The sequence below is a fragment of the Candidozyma auris genome, chromosome 6, assembly GCF_003013715.1.
Source record: "Candidozyma auris chromosome 6, complete sequence".
NCBI classification, from domain to species: Eukaryota; Fungi; Ascomycota; class Pichiomycetes; order Serinales; family Metschnikowiaceae; genus Candidozyma; species Candidozyma auris.
This window is the reverse complement of record NC_072817.1, coordinates 872,007-892,379: the sequence shown is the minus strand read 5'-3', so window position 1 is coordinate 892,379 and position 20,373 is coordinate 872,007. Positions and strand designations below refer to the sequence as shown.

At 46.9% G+C, this 20,373-nt stretch overlaps 9 protein-coding genes across 9 annotated transcripts; 4 read left to right on the top strand and 5 right to left on the bottom strand. All coding sequences in view use genetic code 12, as the record gives it.

Annotated features, from left to right (window-relative positions):
* Window positions 1-2,880: 2,880 nt before the first annotated feature.
* Window positions 2,881-3,330, top strand: CJI96_0005078 (GATA-like domain-containing protein; the record flags this gene model as incomplete). Its single annotated transcript, XM_054702289.1, has 1 exon — window positions 2,881-3,330. One exon carries the CDS (start codon window positions 2,881-2,883, stop codon window positions 3,328-3,330), a length of 450 nt encoding a protein of 149 aa, XP_054558264.1.
* A 68-nt stretch (window positions 3,331-3,398) lies between these two features.
* Window positions 3,399-4,811, top strand: CJI96_0005077 (uncharacterized protein; the record flags this gene model as incomplete). Its single annotated transcript, XM_029034099.2, has 1 exon — window positions 3,399-4,811. The coding sequence occupies one exon, from the start codon at window positions 3,399-3,401 to the stop codon at window positions 4,809-4,811; it is 1,413 nt and encodes a 470-aa protein (XP_028891662.2).
* A 339-nt stretch (window positions 4,812-5,150) lies between these two features.
* On the top strand, window positions 5,151-5,549 carry CJI96_0005076 (uncharacterized protein; the record flags this gene model as incomplete). The annotated part of the gene is made up of 1 exon (XM_029034098.2): window positions 5,151-5,549. The coding sequence occupies one exon, from the start codon at window positions 5,151-5,153 to the stop codon at window positions 5,547-5,549; it is 399 nt and encodes a 132-aa protein (XP_028891661.1).
* A 474-nt stretch (window positions 5,550-6,023) lies between these two features.
* CJI96_0005075 (uncharacterized protein) lies at window positions 6,024-7,139 on the bottom strand (the record flags this gene model as incomplete). Its single annotated transcript, XM_029034097.2, has 1 exon — window positions 6,024-7,139. The coding sequence occupies one exon, from the start codon at window positions 7,137-7,139 to the stop codon at window positions 6,024-6,026; it is 1,116 nt and encodes a 371-aa protein (XP_028891660.2).
* A 1,181-nt stretch (window positions 7,140-8,320) lies between these two features.
* On the bottom strand, window positions 8,321-12,697 carry TOP2 (DNA topoisomerase 2; the record flags this gene model as incomplete). The annotated part of the gene is made up of 1 exon (XM_029034096.2): window positions 8,321-12,697. The coding sequence occupies one exon, from the start codon at window positions 12,695-12,697 to the stop codon at window positions 8,321-8,323; it is 4,377 nt and encodes a 1,458-aa protein (XP_028891659.2).
* Window positions 12,698-13,624: 927 nt separating this feature from the next.
* CJI96_0005073 (uncharacterized protein) lies at window positions 13,625-14,431 on the bottom strand (the record flags this gene model as incomplete). Its single annotated transcript, XM_029034095.2, has 1 exon — window positions 13,625-14,431. One exon carries the CDS (start codon window positions 14,429-14,431, stop codon window positions 13,625-13,627), a length of 807 nt encoding a protein of 268 aa, XP_028891658.2.
* Window positions 14,432-14,856: 425 nt separating this feature from the next.
* On the bottom strand, window positions 14,857-15,999 carry CJI96_0005072 (alanine--glyoxylate transaminase; the record flags this gene model as incomplete). The annotated part of the gene is made up of 1 exon (XM_029034094.2): window positions 14,857-15,999. The coding sequence occupies one exon, from the start codon at window positions 15,997-15,999 to the stop codon at window positions 14,857-14,859; it is 1,143 nt and encodes a 380-aa protein (XP_028891657.2).
* A 1,868-nt stretch (window positions 16,000-17,867) lies between these two features.
* On the top strand, window positions 17,868-19,133 carry CJI96_0005071 (uncharacterized protein; the record flags this gene model as incomplete). Its single annotated transcript, XM_029034093.2, has 1 exon — window positions 17,868-19,133. The coding sequence occupies one exon, from the start codon at window positions 17,868-17,870 to the stop codon at window positions 19,131-19,133; it is 1,266 nt and encodes a 421-aa protein (XP_028891656.2).
* A 40-nt stretch (window positions 19,134-19,173) lies between these two features.
* SHE3 (She3p) lies at window positions 19,174-20,367 on the bottom strand (the record flags this gene model as incomplete). The annotated part of the gene is made up of 1 exon (XM_029034092.2): window positions 19,174-20,367. The coding sequence occupies one exon, from the start codon at window positions 20,365-20,367 to the stop codon at window positions 19,174-19,176; it is 1,194 nt and encodes a 397-aa protein (XP_028891655.1).
* Between the last annotated feature and the right edge of the window lie 6 nt (window positions 20,368-20,373).

The following is a 20,373-nucleotide window of genomic DNA, read 5'->3' as shown; positions in this document are numbered from 1 at the left end:
TCTTTAAAAAAAACTTGGGATATTCAACGATTTTCGACTAGTTCTTGCACCTCCTTTTGAAGGCTGGCTGCAAGCTGGGATCCGCACGGTATGCGCGAACCGTGTGCAGGACATCTCTCCAGCAATAAGAAAAAACGCCTCAAAGCGAAGTCGGAGTAGGTAGTCTTAAGGAAAGAGCTGAGGCATCAAAGAATATTGAGAAGTGGGTTTGCGCAACTGGTAAGGGCACGACGACTTGAGATGCTCGTCAACAAATAGAAAAAAAACTTCCTTCATCTTGTTTCCGTGTTCTCTTCTGAGGCTTGAGATGTTTCTGGAAGCTTGTCAGGCATAAAGACGCACAGGGTGCTTTTTCCTACAATTTGGCGACAAAGGAGACAAGGAATAAAAACATCAGCTTACTTGACCTAGAGGGCTTTCAAAGTATAGTGTGGAACTTATCACAATTGCTGTTTTGAGAGGCTTCTTTTAAAAAAAAGAAAAAAGGAAAAAAAAAGAATCCGAGTATGAAATATCATCGCTTAGGAGGCCCCAGAAGGATCAAAGGCAATAGGACTTGTCGGGCTGAAACTCTATGAGCACCACGGAGACAGCATTGTCGTTAAGCAAGCTTTTGATTTTTTGTTCTCTCGAACTCATTTATTGTTTATGGGCAATTTTACGCTGTGGCCAATTTCAGAGTTTGGCAATGGCTGCAAAAATGTCGTACGCGACTTTTCTCTACATATTTGAAGAAACACCTCCGTTGTACACAATAGTGGAAGTAGCAGTTGCTCACAAAGATGATATTTGAACTCAGCCAGTGATAATTGCTACTACAGCGCAAAGCATCAAAAGGAGTGATTACAACTCGATCCTTGAGAACTGCAGGCACCAGTTGGGAATGAAACATGTTCGTTTATGATAATGTACATACAGAAGGGACGATTTCTTATTTCTTTCTTTGTTCTTTTTCTTTATTTGTTCGAGACCCCTTTTGGATCCACCCCCATACCCAATAAAACAATAAAGAATTGCACTTCTTGTGTGATGACAATATGAGTTATATCAAAAGAACGCTTGAAGTTGTACGAATCTATGAGCCGTACAATGCTGTATTCGCTGTGCTACGATTCTAACAACCTAACCAACAGTGATAAGCAATTCGTGGCTATATACAAGCAGCGAAGGGACGATGGGTGTACGTATGGCTTTCGTAATCTTTTCTTTTCACTCATCAAATCATAAAATCTCACAGACTCAGAGCATCAAACGGCTCCACACATTATGGACCTTCTCCTCCTCGAGTATTGACTAGCCAGAATATTGAGTGATATGGTTGTATCACAATAGCACTGTCGACTGAGTTATACAGGTGCACCCATCTTTCTTCAGATAGAGACCCGTGACTATTCATCAGCCGTAGCTCACAGAAGAAACCATCTTACATCATTTCTGGCCTATAATCTCCCCAGTATTCTTTTGTAGTAATCTATTTTTTCAACAAGCAAATACATAATGAGTACCCGGAGCGTGAGGCAAATTTATAAAACCATATCCGTGGCATATTTAAAAGAGTCTTCTACATTGCAAATCCACTTGCGTTCCTCCAGCGATGTCAGGTCATTTTAGACATAACCACATGAGCTGTAGGTTCAATGATGAAACTCGGGCCCCTTTGAAGCGGAATCTTTCTTCGTCTCGTCATCTTGCTTCTTAGCTCTTTCTTTTTCTTTTTATTCCAGAAGTCAGGAAGGTGCCGTATGATGCAGCAGTACCATTGCAAATGCTTACTTGGGGATAATTACTGACTCAAAAAGCATGACAACGACCTTGCTCGATCAACGTTGAATTATCTCGTCGTAGCGACTCCGAGGGAATAACCCTGATGAGAGACGAGCATGTCGAACAATTTATCCAAAAATAGTCATCCGGGTGTTAAAGGCTTGGATGCTAATCCCGAAAAACAGCCTTTTTTTTTATTCGAAATTAGGCTTAAACGTTCTGATAGCGGAACCTCCACTCGCTCGCTCAAAATTACCCCTGCGCCGTGCCCGCTTTGATGCTTTTTACTCGATCACGGTTCAAACTACGATCGCAAGATATCCTACATGTTCAACGTTGTGTTCCCTTGGCCATTACAAATGTGCACAAACAAACAATTATAAGACCACTTCTATCACTTCACCACATTGAGCTTGTCCATCCACATCGTGCAATCACATTTCCCAAACAAGCGCCATGGCGCGCTGGCACCATAAAGCGAGCACAGGCTGCTAATCATGCACATCCAAAGGTATAGCCGCTAGAGGTAGCTCAACAAGGCAACTGGGAGAGACCGCCAGCGGGAGAGGTCCGCCCCCGGAGAACCTCGGGAGGAGGAAGTTATCGTGACTGCATCTAGTCCCAAGCGATAGCGTTAGCGAGCTGTCAACGGCAGCGAAGATCCACCGTAAAGAGACATGAACAACCTAAACAACAAACAAAAAATCAAACACAAGCAAGTCAAACCGAAAAGTCTCAAAACAGTGTATCATCCCAAGGCGCAACCACAGATACCCTTTTTCTGTCCCTTGCGTTGCCCCCACTAGGCCTGCGCAGCGTTTCTTCTCTAGCGTAGGGCCCGGCTGATATCGCACCAATGGGATGTTCGCACCGGGGGCCAGAGATAAGACGTTTGCAGCCATTTCCGAGGGCTTGGTCTGCCCATGTACCCAGACAGGTCCCTTTACCATTTCAACATGAACTCTGGTTGCGTGCCCTCGGTTTTCGTGTCTGGTCGGAAGCTGTTGCCGACTGGCGTCTGATACACCTCGTCCTGCTGCCTTCCTGCTCCACTCATCTCCTCCAACACTTTCACCAGGACTACTTTCACCAGGACTTCTTACACCACCTTGAGCCATGCCCGATGAGAGCAACGCTAAGCTGCTCTGGCTGATGTACAAAAACGCCAAAAACCTTCTTCCGTACCGCACAAGAATGGAGAACTTGACTTGGCGGATGATGCACACCGTGGGCCAGAAACTGAACAACCTCTCCCACATCCTGGAGCTCTTGCTGCTGCCTTTGCTCAACCACCCAGGCCTACAAGACTACAACAAGGCCGAGGAGCTGCTGCCGCTGCTTCTGCGCACAGACCCGGGCCACGAGGAGTTCGACTACGTTGCCCACATCAGACGCATTGGACGAGACTACGAAAACACCTCATCTTCGTGTGGGCGTCTCCCGTCCAAGCCGCTGTCGTCGTCGGGAAAGGCTGGTTCCGTTTCCTCTGACGCCTCGAGAAAGAGACCCAACCCGTTTCTGCCTGTGGTGCAGCCTGTGGCCACGGCAGTAGGGGAGTCCACCTGAACCTCTCGGCGGCACTAAAGGAGAACCCTGGTCAGCAGAGTTCGCTTGGCTTCGATGCCGACCACCCAATGGATTTTGCTTCTGACCACGGTTTTGCCTTCTCGCTCGACCCACTAGCGTTTGAGGGCCCCAACGACTCCTTTACGGTTCCTCACAGCTTTGGCGGCTACTCCAAATACTCCATGGCCAGCTCACAAGCTACCCTCATAGACAACAGCAACAATACCATTAATAACAACATGACGCACGGCCATACCGTCGCCAGGGGCATCTCTCTGAGCGCCCCACGTCCGATCAATATTCAAACTTCCTACTACGAACCCCCCAGCAAGCGCCAGACGCCTCTGCTGCTGTTTGATCCCACTGCGTATGCTCCACTGGCGTCGGTTCCAGGCTCAGTGTCAGGGTCCTTCAGCCAATCCATGGGCGGCGGCAAGTTCGCCAGAGATAACTCTTTGGTCAGTGTTGCCGAGTATTTTGGTAAAGACTGGAGCAGCCCCTACGAGCTAGACGACGGCCTGGGCCTGGGCTCGGTACCGGGCTCCGTGGCCTATGTTCCTTCAGATACTTCCAACGCCCACCTCGGCCAGTCGATTTCGAGATCGGCGCTGACTGCGTTCTCGATGAACGAAAGCGCTCCTTTTGGAGCGTCATCTTTCGATAACGCTAGCGTTTTTGGCAGGCCCCAGCTTTCCGCCACCCCATCATACCTGGCTTCTTGGAACGAACGAGACGAGAGCTTTTTCGACGACACTCCCGCTATGTCTGCTGCTGCCTCGGCAAGCCGACCTCAGCTATTTAACAGAAACAGTTTTCAAGGCGCTTCACGGCTGATCTCCTCCCAGAAAAGAAGCAAGGAAACTCGGAGCCGTAAAGACTCAGGCAAGGAATCATCAGAACAAAGAACCGCTCGAGCTCTTTCGACACCGGGGAACAACAGTGTTCAAAACGGGCATGTCGAATGCACTAATTGCCATACGAAAACGACGCCTCTTTGGCGAAGAAACCCACAAGGAGAGCCCTTGTGCAACGCCTGTGGCCTTTTCCTCAAACTTCATGGTACTGTTCGACCTCTAAGTCTCAAAACAGATGTTATTAAAAAGAGAGCTCGGTCAGGAGATAAGGCCAAGAAGAACGCCGAAGGAAAGAAGGGGAACGACAAGAAGAACGACAAAAAGAAAGACGGCGACGACTACAACCCCACGCCGTACGACAAAGACCAGAAAAAGACGCCCACCAAGGCAGCAGCAAAAAGAAAAGATCCCAAGAGGAAACCGATCCTGGCGTTGCAGAACGCCCCAGCACAGCCATCGTTGCTTTCACCGCATAAAGACAGACACAGTGGGGCTGCGTCGCCCGGTCAGGGGCAGATGGGAGATTTCGTGATGAAGGAGAGTGATCTTCCACCAATTCAAGAGAAGCGTGGCCACAACGAGGAGGAGCTTTCTGGGAAGTGGGACTGGCTTAGCATGACTCTTTAGAATGAGATGCGGTAACGAAGGAGCTGCTAAGCTTCTTTAAATTGACCACTTTCATCAAAAAAGATAGACAGAAGTAGTGTAGCAATAGCCACGGTGCCATATCTCCAATGAGTGCAAAACCTCACCGTGAGCCCCCGCAGACCAAGGGTTCCGCCAGCTGCAAAGCCCAAATAGAACATTTTATAGATAATTTGAAGACTCCTATCTTGGCCTTCAAAAATTTAGCAATTCATATTTCTCTCTTCTGTTACCATCTTCCGCTCAATGTAGTATTTCCAACCGCTCAGGATGTGACATCGCGAAACATTTCACTTCTCAGTATAACCTCTCTTCTCCCCCATGCCGTTGCCGAAAGTATCCATTTACTACTGTGCCCGTTGCAAGTGGCAGAATCGGGCCGTGTGGTACATGCAAGAAGTGTTGCAGACGTTCAGCGATCCAGAAAAGAATTTGGTGCCTGAAGTGGCCCTTTGTCCCAGTTTCGAGAATCCGGGGCTCTTCCAGATCACAGTGACTACTGAACAGGGAGAACAGATCGTGTACAAGCGCAGAATGAAGAAAGTGGCCGTGGAGGAGCAGAGTGAAGCGTACTACTACGATGGGTTCCCAGATTCGAAGCTCGTGAAAAATTTGATCAGGGACGCTCTTTTCCCGGAATCTGGATTGGGCCACGCTGAGAACAAACAGAGGGAGGATCCGGGACTTGTGCTTTGTGAAAAATGTAACGATAACAAATGAGAAGCATAGAAGTGGTTGGAGGGGTTTGAAGAAAGAAGAGAATGGTGGTGCCGAAGACAATGGGGGACTGTGATTGACGGAATGTGGAGAGAGGGGCTTTGTGAGAGTGTGAGGAACAGGGAACAACGGTTAAATATCAACCTCTACGCGAGAAAGTTGGTCAATTTGGAAGAGCTTTACGAGCTTTACAGCCCATCATCAACTTTGCGGCGCTTTCAGTAATGTTGATGGTTGTGGCGGACGAACATCATGGGTCCAGGCAGCTGTTGATGCATTGAAGAGAATATAACAAGGCGCTGGTGATTTGAACAGCAGAGCCAGGAGATTCTCATCATCCCTCAGCTACATCATTAGCTATATTATTAGCTACATCTTGCTTGTTGGAGCTTCACATTGGGGGTTCGTAATATTTCGTGATAATGAACTGAACATTGCATACGTCCTGAGTGCCCTCTTCAAACCAACAACGCTTGCTTATTCCTCCTCGCTAAATACATGGGCGCTTTCGTCGTCGATGTCGTCCCACCCCCTCACTGCAACAGCGTATGGCAACGACGACCCCAAATCGCCAAAACTATTGGGCGCCTTGGGCAAACCCAACATGTGCTGGTACTGCCTCATGGCAAACGACGCCGACACGCTCTTACGGCCACCAGGCCCTAGGTCGTCCTCCAGCTCGAGCGAAGACGGCGTTGCGCTTACGCCCGTGGTGGTAGAACTGACGCTGGAGGAGCCGTTGTCGCTGGCCCCACCATTCGTATTATTGATGTTGGTTGCAGCGTTACGCCGGTTAATTCGTTTTGCAATCTGCTTCCATTTATGCTTTTCGCCCACTGGAAGAAGCTGTTTTAAAACCTCCACGTCGTGGTCCTGGAAGCCTGAAGGTCCTGGTCGTCTTGGCGGCTGCAATTGGAAATCTGGCGGCTGTGGATGCTGGGCTGGAGGCGGAGGCGGCTGGGGCTGGGGCTGGGGCTGTCTTCGAAAATCAGCCGTCCCATTGGAATATGCCGCCTGGGGAGGCCGTGGGTACTGGTTGGGATGCGCCAGCTGAGACTGTGCCAGCTGGGGAGCCAGGATGAATTGTTGCAGAAGTGGAGTATTTAGATGCTGCAAAGGAGCCTGTTGTTGTTGTTGTTGTTGATTTTGATGATGTTGCTGGGGCTGCTGGGGCTGCTGGCTTTCCTGGAGGGGAGTATGCTGTTGGGGATGCTGAGATTGATGCTGAGTATGCTGTTGGGGGATATGCTGAGGTTGATGCTGAATGTGGCCCGGAAGACCGCTTGATGGGTGCAACTGAGGAGGAGGTCGCTGTCCTGGTGAATATGACTGGTGGTCTGGCTGCACGTCATACGAGCCCACCATCATCGACGGCGCCATATTCAAGTTCTGCACCATCGCCAGTGGAACGTTTTGCTCCACGGCGTCAGCGCCAGCGCCAACGTCAGCACTGGCCAAGGCCCCAGCAGTGGTTGTTGCCGGCGCTGGCTGCCCTCCAGGACTCTCCAGGTCCCTTGCGCCAGCGCTGTACGCTGCCATTGTGTAGGGACGAGGCGCCTGGCCGGGGTTATTTTTCTGAAACTCGTGGTTCATGGCCCTCTGGCGCCGACCAAGCTCGAGGGTGTGTTTTCGAGGAGATGTGAGATTTTCAGCGCGATCAGCGTCGATGGAGTGATCTACCACAGAAAGTATTTAGGTTGGAGGTGCTAGCTGCTGAAAGTCACCGTGGTGGAAGGTTTTGTTGTCGAACTAAGTTTCAAAGACCTGATCAAGATTGTCTTGGGGGTGTTGATGGGTAAAGATTCCAAAAAGGCGTTGCAGGTGTGGGAATTAGCCTCGGGTGCTTCCATCGCACTATATAAGCCCAGCGGATGGTCCCCTTATGCCGACACGATAACTCAAAGAAGGCAAGTGAAGAAGAAAAGGGCAAGGCAATTGCAAGGACTGGCGGGCTCGTGGTAGGGTGCCGGAAATGGTGACTTACTACTGACTACCTTGGAAATATTTGATAGTTTTTTTTTATCTACTCTTGTATTTCATTCAATTCTCCAGCTATTTACCTTCTCTTGTTTATGGCATCTTCTGGAATACTCAGTGCTTCCAAACATAAGTGGCTGGGCATATTTTACTCGCAAAACGTGAATCAAGTGAAACACGCCGCAGACACACACCACCAAATTTCACCCGAGGCAAGCGGCACACAACCGCCATTTATGTGTGTGTGTGTGTGTGTGTGTGTGTGTGTGTTCATTTCAACTTATTCTTTTTGACAATTATGTCCCCCTTGCTTCGATCGTCGGGAAACACAATGTGCCTTCATTTTTCCGTTACGTGCATCTCCATCTGGCTGTTTAGTTCCTCGTGAAAACTCTAATTCATTCGCCAGGCATTGTTGTGGAGGTTCCCCTTTGTCAAGGGATCGTTGCTCGATGCGCGGCCACTTAGCCTCTGTGCATGCCGCACATTGTCCGCCTTTGTGCCTTGACTATTTCGCCTGCCTTGTTCGCTCTCCCACCTTCCATTGTCACAAGCGTTAGCCTCGGGTATCGAAGCTTGGCTGCTAAGCATGATATAGCTAATTGGATGGTTCCCGCAATCAAAGACTATAGAGTTTTGATCACTTTTCTCTGGCCAGCCTCCGGTCATCTTTTTTCGGGTGAAATTGGTCCTGTCTCCGTCTCTACATGCTCTTGCATGTTACATTTGCACCCATTTCACTTAACCATCCTCACTTATTTTTTTTTTTTTTTTTTTTCTTTGCGACTTGGCAGGGTCTAATCGCCGTCAGTATAGTCTTCTGACTCAGACTCCTCTTGTTCAGACAGCAGCAGCAACTCCTCCACCTGGTAGCTCACCAGCGTTCTCTTCCTGCGTGGCGGTGACTTTTCCCCCACAATCATCAAGTCATCGAGTTCGCTGTCCAGCCCCGCAGATGACACTTTGGTCTTGGGTTTGGCCAGAGCTTTTGGTTTGGCTTTTGCCTTGCTCCCGATCTCAGGCGAGCTGGTGCTGTTTCTAGAGGAGCCTTTACTGGTGCTGGCACTGACCTCATCACCATCAGAATCCTCAATTGTGCGTGACACCCTCTCGATTATCTCGTCGTCGGAACTGTCACCGAACATATACGTCTTCTTCTTTGATTTGTCCACCTTCTTCTCTTTGGGCTTGCTGAAGAACGTAAGGAGGTTATCCTCAGGAGCTGTGGGCTTTGGGTTTGTAGCGGGCGACTCGGACTTAACAAATGGAAGCTGCTTCTGCGTCTTACTTTTAGCCATCGTACCTGGCTCTTGCTTGACCGTTGGCTTAGGTGTGCTCAGTTTTGGCGGCGTGACTTTCTTCGTTTTCTTTTTGGGCACCCCGTAGTCTTCGTCTTCGTCTTTTACGGCCTTTCGTCTTTTCTTGGCCGCTGTCTTAGAACCCTTGGTACCGCCGATCATACTGAACCTCTCCTTCTCGTCCTCAGCTAAAAACTTCTCCCATGCGGTCTCAAAGACTTCAAGGTCTTCGTTCCACAAATCCTTGGCACTCTTGCTCAACAATAAGTTGAGCTCAGCTTCTTTCTCATCTCTCTGCTTCAACAATTTTTCGTATCTTTCTCTTGTCAACGACCAAAGGGACATACCAAGTAAATAGTCATACTGAGTATAGATGTTTTCCGGTTTGTGCTCACTTTCATCCTCTTCTTCCAAGTCGTTGATACCTCTGGAATTAAGTAGACTTACATCACCAACTTCTTCTTCCTCCTCCTGCAACGCCTCCTCGGCTTCCACAAATAAGTCACCGCCTTCGTTAGCATTCACACGACGACCATGCTTGTCGAAACGAGCAAAGTTCATCTCGATCAACTGCTCAACCAAAAGGGCCCTTTTCTTGTTTGACACACTCAATTGCTTATCAATGATCAACTTGATGAAGCGTGCTTGTTCGCTCAACCTCATCAATTGGTTCAGCAAATCTTCCGACAAGTGATCCTTTCTCTTTTGGTAGTATTCTAAGCGCACAAAATAGAAATCCTTCAAAATGTCGCTTGCACTTTCGTACTTCTTGATACGGCCTGATGGGTCGAAGGCAACCATGTTACCAGTGGACACTGTCGAGATCAACTTGAAGCGTTCAAGTAAACCAACTTGGTGAGACTTCTCCATCTCTGCTGGAGTCAACTTTATGACAAATCGAATACCTGCGGCATGCTGCTCCTCCATATCTTTGATCCAAGGCTTATCAGAGTTCACACCATCCAACAAAAACTCCTTCACATTATTTGTCCACGATTTGACGGGAATCTCTGTGATTTCTAACGTTTTGTCGTCGATCTGTTCAATGCGTCCAGTGAGCTTGTACTTTCCCTCACTAACCTTCTCAACATCACCTTCCCAACCTTTGTACCATGGATACATCTCTTGAACTTCCTCGCCAGCCATAAGTCTTCTGATGTTGGCAACGATATCGAGAGGGTTGTAAGATGGAATGTTGGTCGACCAACCAGTACCAATACCGTCAGCACCATTAACCAATATCATGGGAATCACAGGCAAGTACCATTCGGGCTCAACGGTTTGAGCATCATCCTGAACATACGTGTACAATGGATCATCTAACGGGTTGAAGACCTTTCTTGTGATTTCCATCAATTGGGTGAAAATATATCTTGCAGCAGAGAAATCCTTTCCACCAGCAGCTCTTGTTCCGAAAGCACCATTTGGCTTGAGGAGATTGATGTTGTTAGAGCCGATAAAGTTTTGAGCCAAACCGATAATAGTCTGGACTAAAGATTGGTCACCATGGTGATAACCTGTCTTGTCACTGATGTAACCAGCTAGGTTAACGACCTTCATTTCATTCTTAAGGTTTCTCTTGAAGCAACCGTACAATACCTTACGCTGTCCAGGTTTAAAGCCATCTAGTACAGAAGGAATGGATCTTATGTTGTCAGCCATGGAGAACAAAATTAATTCTTTGTTGATAAACTCACTGATAGGAATGGTGGTCAAGTCAGAATCAAGGTAAGTGCCCGGTTGAAAACCTAGTAACCACTCCTTACGATCATCAGCTTTTTTCTTCGAAAACGCTAATTCAATCAAACTCGAGTCTTGGTCCTGAAGGGCATGGAAGTACTTCAAATGCTTATCCAATTTGGAAAAGTACTCTCTAGCTTCTGTCGTTGTCGAGGTACCCAAACCCTTGTAGTATTTATGAGTCCATCGGCAGTTCTTTCCCTCAGTTTCTCGCCATTGCTCAAATTCAGGCATCGAGTAGAATGGAATTTTAGTGTCACCTCCTCTTCCTCTGTTTTTAATCGACACTTTAACAATTGGCGTGATGAACTCCAATAGAAACTCATCAATATTAAGAAGCCCAGGGAAACTTGTCTCGAAGAAATTGATGAGCAAGCCTTTGATATGCGACCCGTCGTGATCCTGATCCGTCATGATCATAACATGACCATATCTCAAATCCTTGATGTTGTCACGATTATAGGCCTTTCTGTGCTGCAAACCGATAATTTGCTTAAGAGCGGTGATTTCTGCATTCTTAGCAATCATCTCTGTTGATGCATCTCTCACGTTTAATAACTTACCACGAAGTGGGAAGCACCCGTAGTAATCTCTACCCACGACGGAGAGTCCTGCCACAGCTAAGGACTTAGCAGAGTCACCTTCTGTCAAAATAAGAGTACACTTGTATCCCTCTTTGGTACCAGCCTTGTTAGCGTCAACCAACTTAGCCTGACCCTTGATACGCGTTCTTCTCTTACCATCATCTTTCTGCAATGCCTTGCCTTCATTGGCATCAACGATCCTTTGAATCGTTTCAACGATACTCGTTTTCGAAAGCTTCTTGATGAACTGATCACTGATAACAACCTTATCTTTGGCCTTGGAAGCAAACTCAGATGGCTTAGTTGTGAGTTGTTCTTTTGTCTGAGACGTGAAGGCTGGGTTTTCGATCAAACAATTTACGAAAATGAACATGTTACTCTTAATTTGTTGGGGCTTAATCATTGCCTTTTTACCTTTCTTGCCCTTATTAAGCTCGTCTATGAGCTTGTTGATGATCTGATCGGTGACGTACTTGACGTGAGTACCACCAGCAGTGGTGGCGATGGAGTTAACAAAGCTCACTTGGTTGAAGTTACCGTCACTGACGGCAAACGCTAGTTCCCATCTGTCGTTGATCACCTCGTGAACGATAGGAGTACGGTTATTAGCTTCGTTTTCGATAGCGATATCTGGGGAACTTTCTTGGATAGCCTTCACGTACATCTCGACATAGCTTTTGAAGTTACGAATATTGAGTTTCTTCTCATTCAAAAAGATATTGCAATCCTTTACGGTACCACACAAGTCGTACACTCTTCGGCGGAGCACCGAAAGGATATCGTTGTCTAGGGAATCCATACTAAACTTGGACAAGTCGGGCTTAAACGTGACTTTGGTGTATTCTTTTTTATTTTTCGCTTTCGTGATTCTGGGCTTGGAGACTTTGGACATGTTATCTGTCCACGTTTGTGTGTACACTAGTTTTGTATTTTGGTCAGAAGTCTCCACCGTAAATTCCGTGGAGAAGATATTGCAAAGCTTGGCGCCAAACCCGTTTCTACCACCCACAACCTTCTTCTCATCATCATCATAGTTCGAAGATGTAAGCAAATTACCAAAGATCATCTCTGGAATGTACATATTCTCCTTATCGTGGACCTCCACAGGGATACCTTTCCCGTCGTTCATCACGCTGATGGTGTTATTTTCGGGATCGATGTCCACCTTGATGTTCTTCATCTTGGGGTCTCTGATCTTGTTATCGGCAGCATTGACCAAGATTTCATCAAAGATCTTATACAACCCAGGCACAAACGTCACCTTGGAGAACTTCATCAGGTCGCTTTCCGCATCATAGTGCCATATTTCCACCTCATTCTTCTCCACAGACCCAATGTACGTATCGGGACGTTTCAAAATATGTTCTAGCTGCGACAACTTCTGGTACTGGGCCGAGGCGTTCAGAGCTGAACCATTAGACGTTGGGGCCGTGTTAGTAGAAGAAGAGTCTGAGAGCGGTGTTCTTGAAGCCTTTGACTTCTTCTTCGGCTCCATGACTTCGATGTCTGAAAAAGAGTCATCTGAAAATGACTCGTCTGAGTAGTCTGACATAGCTTTGGTTGGTTTTAGAAAGTAAGCTGTGGGTTTGACGTGATGGGATAAACAAAGAGTAGGTACGCGATCGCGCACTTAAAGAATGGAATATCGAGGGAGCTCAGGGCGTGAGAGCATATAAAGATGAGGGTATATAAGCAGGAAATTGAATCCTGGCTGTTACTTTCACGGTGCTTGTGAATGATGCTTTCTTTTTGAGCTACTATGCTTCTTAGATTAGTTTCGCTTGTAGTATCGGTAATATGTCAAATGTTTGTTTTGGCACGCGCTAAAATCGATATTGTTCGTTTGGCTGCAAAATGCTAGGAATTCTCACAAGTTGTGAATGAAAACTTCGGAATCTTCATTTGCTTCATCAACATCAACTAATGAACTGAGTATTCCCTTTCTAACATCCCAAACTCCTCAATCAACAAAAGTGCGTTTCATAATCCCCCAACGCTTCGCCACATGATCTCTTACTACCGTAAACCTCCGTTCTACCTGAGCTCACGAATGACACTTAGATCCTATTCAGCCCCTCACTGATAAACTAAACACTGTGGCAGAAGGCTTCTTACTCCATTTATTAAGATCTGATCATCCACATTCAATCTTCTTGTGTAGCCAGACATGCGGGTTAGTCGTATGCTTGAACCTTCCGGCTATCTTCGTATTCCAAGACTTATATCACTAATACTTCAGGAATTTAATTATACACTTTCGGATATCTAATTTTTACGGATATCTATCTTTTACTATACTTCGTACCCTCTCATTACATGTAGTACATTGATATACTCTATGGATGCTTAATATAGACTTATGGTAGTCAGATGGCATTATGAAGAAACTTAGTGTAACGACCAACCACTTACGCTACAGTTCAGTTTCATAATGACACCTCTGGCTTGTCGTCAAAGCCATCTTACCGCTGTTTGTTGGCTATTTTTTCTTCTTCATTGATCTTTGAATTCTCTCAAACTCCTCGTCGTCAATCACAGGCGCCTCACGTTTCTTCCCCTTCAGTTTGCCGTACTTTGACTCCAAACTACTGATCAAATTGTCTAGCAGTCCCGCATTTTTCTTCTGAATCAACGCAGCAAGATCACCTTCAGTCTTAATGGGCTTCTTCGTGATCTTCTTCGCCATCTTCTCTGCCTGCTTCGCCTCCCTGGCCAACTTCTTCAACATCGCCTTCACTTTCGTCTTTCGTGATTTCTTGTATTTGTCCCACGTTTTCTCCATGCTATGGTCCATGCTAAGCTCTCCCTTGACTATGGCGTCCTCTAGAAGGTCGAACACCCTGCTTTCTTGTGCCTCGTCGAACTCCAAGTGTGGTATCACCTCAAAAAGCCTTAGAAAATCTCCTTCGTAGTAAACGAAGTTATGCAAAATGTCCTCTCTCTCTTCCTCGGACCCCTGGTACTTGGCCCTATCCTCCTCGATCATCTCAATGGTGATCTTCTCTGTCATCAGATCGAAGTAATCCTTCCAATCAAAAACATCGTCTGGATCTTCTCCCAGCAATCCCAACGATCCCGTGGTGTCATACCTATTTCTCTTGGCTGGATCAGATAAGATACTATACGCGAACTGGATCTTGGGGAAGAAGGTGTTATCATGATCGAGGTTCTGTTGCTGGATCTTATCTGGGTGAAATTTTAGAGATAGGCGCTTGTATGCCTTCTTGATGGCCAATGGGGTAGCGTCCTTCTCCACCTCTAGCACTTCGTACGGGTCGATCTCCATGATTACTGCCCGTGGTAGTTGATGTTTAGACAATCGCGCGATGGCCTAGAAGAAGTAGCAGTAGTAAATGTTATAGAGAGGGAAGACTGAGAAGGCAGTGGTCGAGAATAAAAAATAAAGTATAAGGAAGCACAGAGTATTACACTCTCTTATACTTGGAGGACTCTGGATCGTCTATAGTTGTTTTAGGTGCTGTTCGTAGAAATCAACTCTTTCTGGTACGCTACCCATAATTTCGCAGCCATTCACAAGACGTTTTAAGAGCATATTTGAGACGTACAACTGACAAACAGGCCGAGACTACAGCTACAAATTCAATATCATCGTTGCGTCTTAACTTGACGTTCTTTATTGAGTTCGTTTGATTCGACTAGATAGGTATCGTCTTTATCATGACATTGCTTGAACGGTTATTCACGGTTCGCTTACTTCAACTCCTTCAACGTTTCCTTGATAGCAGCAAGTAACCTGTCCACATGACCCTCATACACAGAGAAGCCCATGTGGCCTACACGGAAGTATTTGCCCACCAAGGCCTTGTGAATGCCGCCAGCGACAGTAAAGCCTTTGCTGGCCAACTTGCCCAAGAAATCAGGGCCAGAAACACCCTCGGGGAAGTAAGCTGCAGTAAGACCGTGGGCAGCAACAGAGTGGTTCACGGGCACGAGCTTCATTCCCAAGGCCTCGATCTCCTTCTTGAACTTGGTGGAAGTCTCCTCATGCTTGGCGTATCTGCCATCCAAAGTCTGACCTAAGATCTCGTCCAAGGACACCTTAAGAGCAGTGATAGTCTGGATGGCTGGGGTTGCAAAGTAGGCGGCGCTGCCACCTTCGTAGGCTTTCATGATAGGAGTCCATTTCTTCAACGAAGCAAAGAAAGCGGCCGGCTTCTCCTTGTTCAAGGCCTTGTTGACGGCTCTGGAGGAAGCAAAGAACACCAGCAACCCGGCAGGAACTCCAAGAGCCTTTTGAGAAGCGGTCAAGGCGAAGTCAACGCCCCATTTGTCGAACTCAATATTTTCCACACCAATAGAGCACACACCGTCAACAATGATCAAAGTTTCTGGAGAAACCTTCATGACAATTTCAGAAATCTTGGCCACATCCGAAACCACCGCCGTGGACGTGTCCACGTGGGTGATAGTGATAGCAGTATACTTCTCCTTCTTTAACTGCTGCTCAATCTGGTCAAAGGGCACAACGTCACCGACAGGAGCTGTGACGACGTCCACGTCAGCCTCATACACCTTCAAGGCCTCAGCAAACGAGTCCGAAAAAAAACCTGTCAGCAAAACAAGAACCTTGTCGCCCTTGTTGATCAAGTTAGCGCCAGCAACGTCCCAGCCCAAAGTGCCCGAGCCAGCAACCACATATCCCTGGGCGTCCTTGTCGGTGGACTTGAACACTTTACGCAAATTTTGCAACACCGTCTGGAAGGTCTGGACGAATTCAGGCGACGTGTGCGCCTGGGAGGGAGTGGCCATTGCTCCCAAGACAGAGTCGGAAAACTCAATGGGACCAGGAATCATGGTGAGCTTGTGCTCTGGCTGCTTGTAGTTTGTTGCCATTGTGAAGGGTCTGACTATGTTTTGTGTGAAGTTTTGGGGAATTGATCTGGAAATCAGAGAAAGTCGAATCAATCGAGATATACCAGAAGTAGTTAGCATCAGAGAAAAGAGTGGTTAACGCTGGATCTATATATCGCCAGGCCGGTGCGCCGGTGCAGTCTCCACACAGAGAGGCGAACCAAGGGGATACAGAACATGGCAGAATTGAGGTGGAAATTGGCATTGAAAAGAAAATTTCGTAGGCAATTGTGGTCACTGAACATGATGGGCTATTCAGTTTAACGAAATTCCAGCTTTTTTTTGTTGAATTGTGCACTGGTGCTGGTTTCTCACTGGGAGGTGGAATCGCGGAGGAGACCGGCCAGCCGGTTCTGAGTCAAATGAGAGTCAAGTGCATAGGACGCTTGGATGGTAGCGGTAGAGCCGGTAATTGGAAAAGTAGTAAGCTCCCTTAAAAAGAGAGAGACAGATTGAGCTTATATGGTGAGAAATCTAAAAAGTGCCTAGGCTTCTGATTGGATGGTGCCGTTAATGGCGAGCGGAATTCACAAGCGTTTTGCACCCAAAACCGTTGAAGCCGTTTCCGGGGGTAGCAAGGAGAGACTTGGGGTTTTGTTGTTGTTCTTGTTTTCAGAGAGTTGTAGATTCGTGAATATTTCTGGCTTTGCATAATTCTTCATTGCTTTCATTGTCTGGTTTATTTGAGAGCTTTCCGTGGTGGTTGCGAATTCCTCGGCTCCTCAGATGACTGTGAGGGACATTTACACCTTGATAGTATAAGAAGCACACTGATTGTGGGGCTCTGAAAATGAGTTTATGAAGTACCAGTGTAGGTATCATTTTTAGAACCAGTCACCAAGAATTGCAATCTGAGATGGAGTATGGTCTGTGTCATGTCCTGCCCTTCGATTTGTCACATTTGCGGCAATGATTATAGAGTTGGAGTCGCTGTATCCCAACCTAGTGTGAAGAAGAAGATATTCACTCATGACAATCTTTGAAAAAGCCTGCTACATATATCTGATCCTGATTTCTGATCCTCCATGTACATAGTATATATTGACTTGGACCAGACGTTAGGTGCGCTCATTCCAGGGTAGTAGTAACGTTTTGCAGCCATTTCTGGGGAATCCCCCAGCAACGAAATTAAGTTCTCTCTATCATTTGAAGTTTCGTCAGCGTAATGCGTTACAGCGTTATACCCTAATTGCACAGAAAGCATCTTTACAAACAAATGTGTGGGTCAATATTATCTTGTCAGCGGGATGCTGTTGTGAAGTCTCAAAAGACACAAACTGGCGAGAAGAAGACAATGGGTGGAGATTATCAGTATGACATAATTCCAATCCTAAGTGGACAATTTGTACTTTTACGTACTATGCATGCCGTGGATCACAGAGTTGGTAGTCTGGCTGTCTGAAGAGACGACTACATTTCCTCACAAATACACGCAGACCACGAAGGGAAAGTAGAGCAAATTGATTCAGCTTAATTCAATTTCATCTAAATGATAACATCAAGAATCAATTGAGAACTTCCATTCGTGATCCTTGGTTTTCCTCCTACCGTCTTGGGAATACTATTCCGACTGGTAATGGCCCTTTTGCGGCCATAGCACCTGGCCTCACAGAGTGTAGTACACTAGCCCATTGCCGCCAACTGCCGCCAACGGCCGCCAATTGCCTTTGCAACCAGCTACGACCACTCTAGCCAAAATCTAGCCCTTGCACAATGTCAACAGAAAAGTCCCTTATTAAGGCTTTTCTGCACAGATTATTTTAAAACTGTAATGTTGTACTCGACAATTGCTTCGATCGGCTCTTTCCCCATAGTTAAGTCTGTGAAGTCCCTCGCTGCGACCCACCACCATGCTCTCTAAACACTTCTCTCTACGAGGCCACAAGGCGCCAATTGCCTGTTTCTGCAAGCTCCAGGACAAAATTGTGTCTGGTGATAGAGAAGGCTGGATTGTAGTATGGGATTTGGACGTCAGACGACCTTTGGGTTTCTGGAAAGCCCACGATGGGCAGATCATCTCTATGGTGGATACAGAGCTAGGACTAATGACCCAGGGAAGAGACCTGGCGGTGAGGATATGGAACTTGGAGGAATTGGCAGCTGAGCTGGATTTGTCTCATATGGGTAGTCTGAGCTTGCCTAAACCAAAATGTACGGAAATTCCAGTGAATACATTGAACTTTGCCAATGTCGACTATAGTGATGGTCTCTTGGCTACCGTTTCTACCACAACCTCAGAATGTTTCGACATATATGCTCTTCTGGGTGCTGGAGAAAAGTTTGCGCTACTGAGAATTGTTCAGGCATTCTCTGTTGGTGGAGGCAACGGTGGAAGTGACGAGACGAAACGAGACGGCGAAGGCATCATCATGAAATTACGATTCGTGTCTCTGTCGTTGCTCTTTGTGGGCTATGAGTCGGGAACTGTGAAGGGATTCAAGTTGAGTGATGAAAGCACGGTGCTGAGCTCGAAATCGGAGCTGTTGGTGCTCAACAAGGACCTCAAGGTCACTGAAGTGTTCACATATTCCGGCCACAACCCTCAGCCGGTGCTTTCTTTGGAGTACGATGCAGAAGAGCGAAAACTCTATACGGGTTCTGCCTCCAAGAAGCTCATAGTGGTCTCGATCAGGGACATTCAACAAGTGCTAGCTTCAGGGGACCCCCGAGAGCCTGAACAGTCTTCAAAGCCTAGCGGTCTCGGTGCATTGCTTGGAAGGCCCAAGATAGAGCTCCTAGAAGATGTAAAGGAAACTATGAGCTTCGATATCTCCACCCATAATCTTCGACATTCTGGGATCCTGAGCATTCAAGTCGGGCAATACGTTCATGTCGTTTTTTGGGACGGAGTCATCAAAACTTACACAAAGAGTTTAGAGGAGTTGGATCGTCTTGATAGAGGGATGGAGAGGATCAAAGTCGATGATGACAATAACGACGTTTCCAAGCCAACATCGAAAGCGCTTTGCTTATACTTATTGCCTTTTGAGCCCGTTGCCTCCGGAGCAACGTCCAGAAAGGAGCTTCTTCGTTTAAAGCGGCGTAGACAGGGTGCACTCTTATTTGTAGGATACGGGGATAATCTAATCAGTGCTTACAACATTGACCTGGTGTAATGTATTATAATAAACGCTAGAATGGGGGTATGATGTACTTTTAGGCCTTGGCAGTTTCTGACGAGACCTTGCGCAGGGTCTTTCTATTCGAGTCGAAACCACCGCTGTTGAAATTACTGCTGCCACCGTAAAACAGCCTCCTCTTATTCTTATTCGGGGTATGTTGGTTGTTGTTATCGTTGGGGAAGATCTGCGAGTTTCTGTTGCTTCTGCTTCCCGAACGGCTTTGGGAGTTGCCAGAAGAGCTCATGTTTCGGCTTCCTGAAGACAGGGTGTATCTTTGCTTGGGAAGAGCAATGGTGGTGCCTGGCTCCGGAGAGTCGAGCCTCATTGAATTTCTCTTGTTGTTACTGCTGCTGGTGTTGCCTCTTCTTCTTCTCAGAGACGCATTGCGTTGGCCAGAAGGTTTACCATCGATATCGATATCGCCGAATGAGGTGCTTAAACTCTCGCTGGCCGTCAGCAAGATGCTCTCTATATCCACATCGATCTTCTCTCTTTCTTTAATTTTCTCCTTCAAGTCAGGATACTTCTCCTTGAGAGAGGAAACCACATCGACGTTCTCCAGTAAAATTTCCTTCGACTCCTCCCCGTGCACCTTGGCTGCTTTTGCAAGCGAAACCAAGAGCAGCAAAATGGCCTTGTTCTTATTCACATTGATGTTATCCATAGACTTCCGTTTGGCGGTGAGACTTTCAAGCAAAGTGTCGTAATCCTTATCGTTACTATCCAACTTTGCCGACAAGTCGTCAATGGTTCTCGCCAGTTCCTTCTTGTAGACTTCAAACAGGCGGTAGAGCCCGTCCATCTCCTGTTGATAGTGGCGCTTATACTCGTGCTGAGATGCGATCAAGGCGTCGTAGGCGATCTTCAACCGCTCGTGCTCGGCCGTGGACGTGGCCAGAGACTCTTGCAAGTTGTCACACCTGATTTTTAAGTTCTTATTGGCTAGTTTCAAATTCTCGTTCGACGAGTGCACGTCGTTGAACTCCTCTTCCAAGTCGGCTATACGACGCTCTTTTCTTTTCAAAAGCGCCCCAATCATGTCGTTCTCGTGTTTGGCATTTGCTAACTGATCCACTAGAGAGTCGTTCTTCTTGCTTAACAAGTCGTATCTTTTCTTGTACAGTTGATTCGACTCTCTCAAGCCTTCCAACTCGCTCTTCAATTTGTCGATTTCATGCTGGAGCTGCTCGATGACTCTGGACGTGGACTTCTTTGTAGGACTCTCCATTTTCTT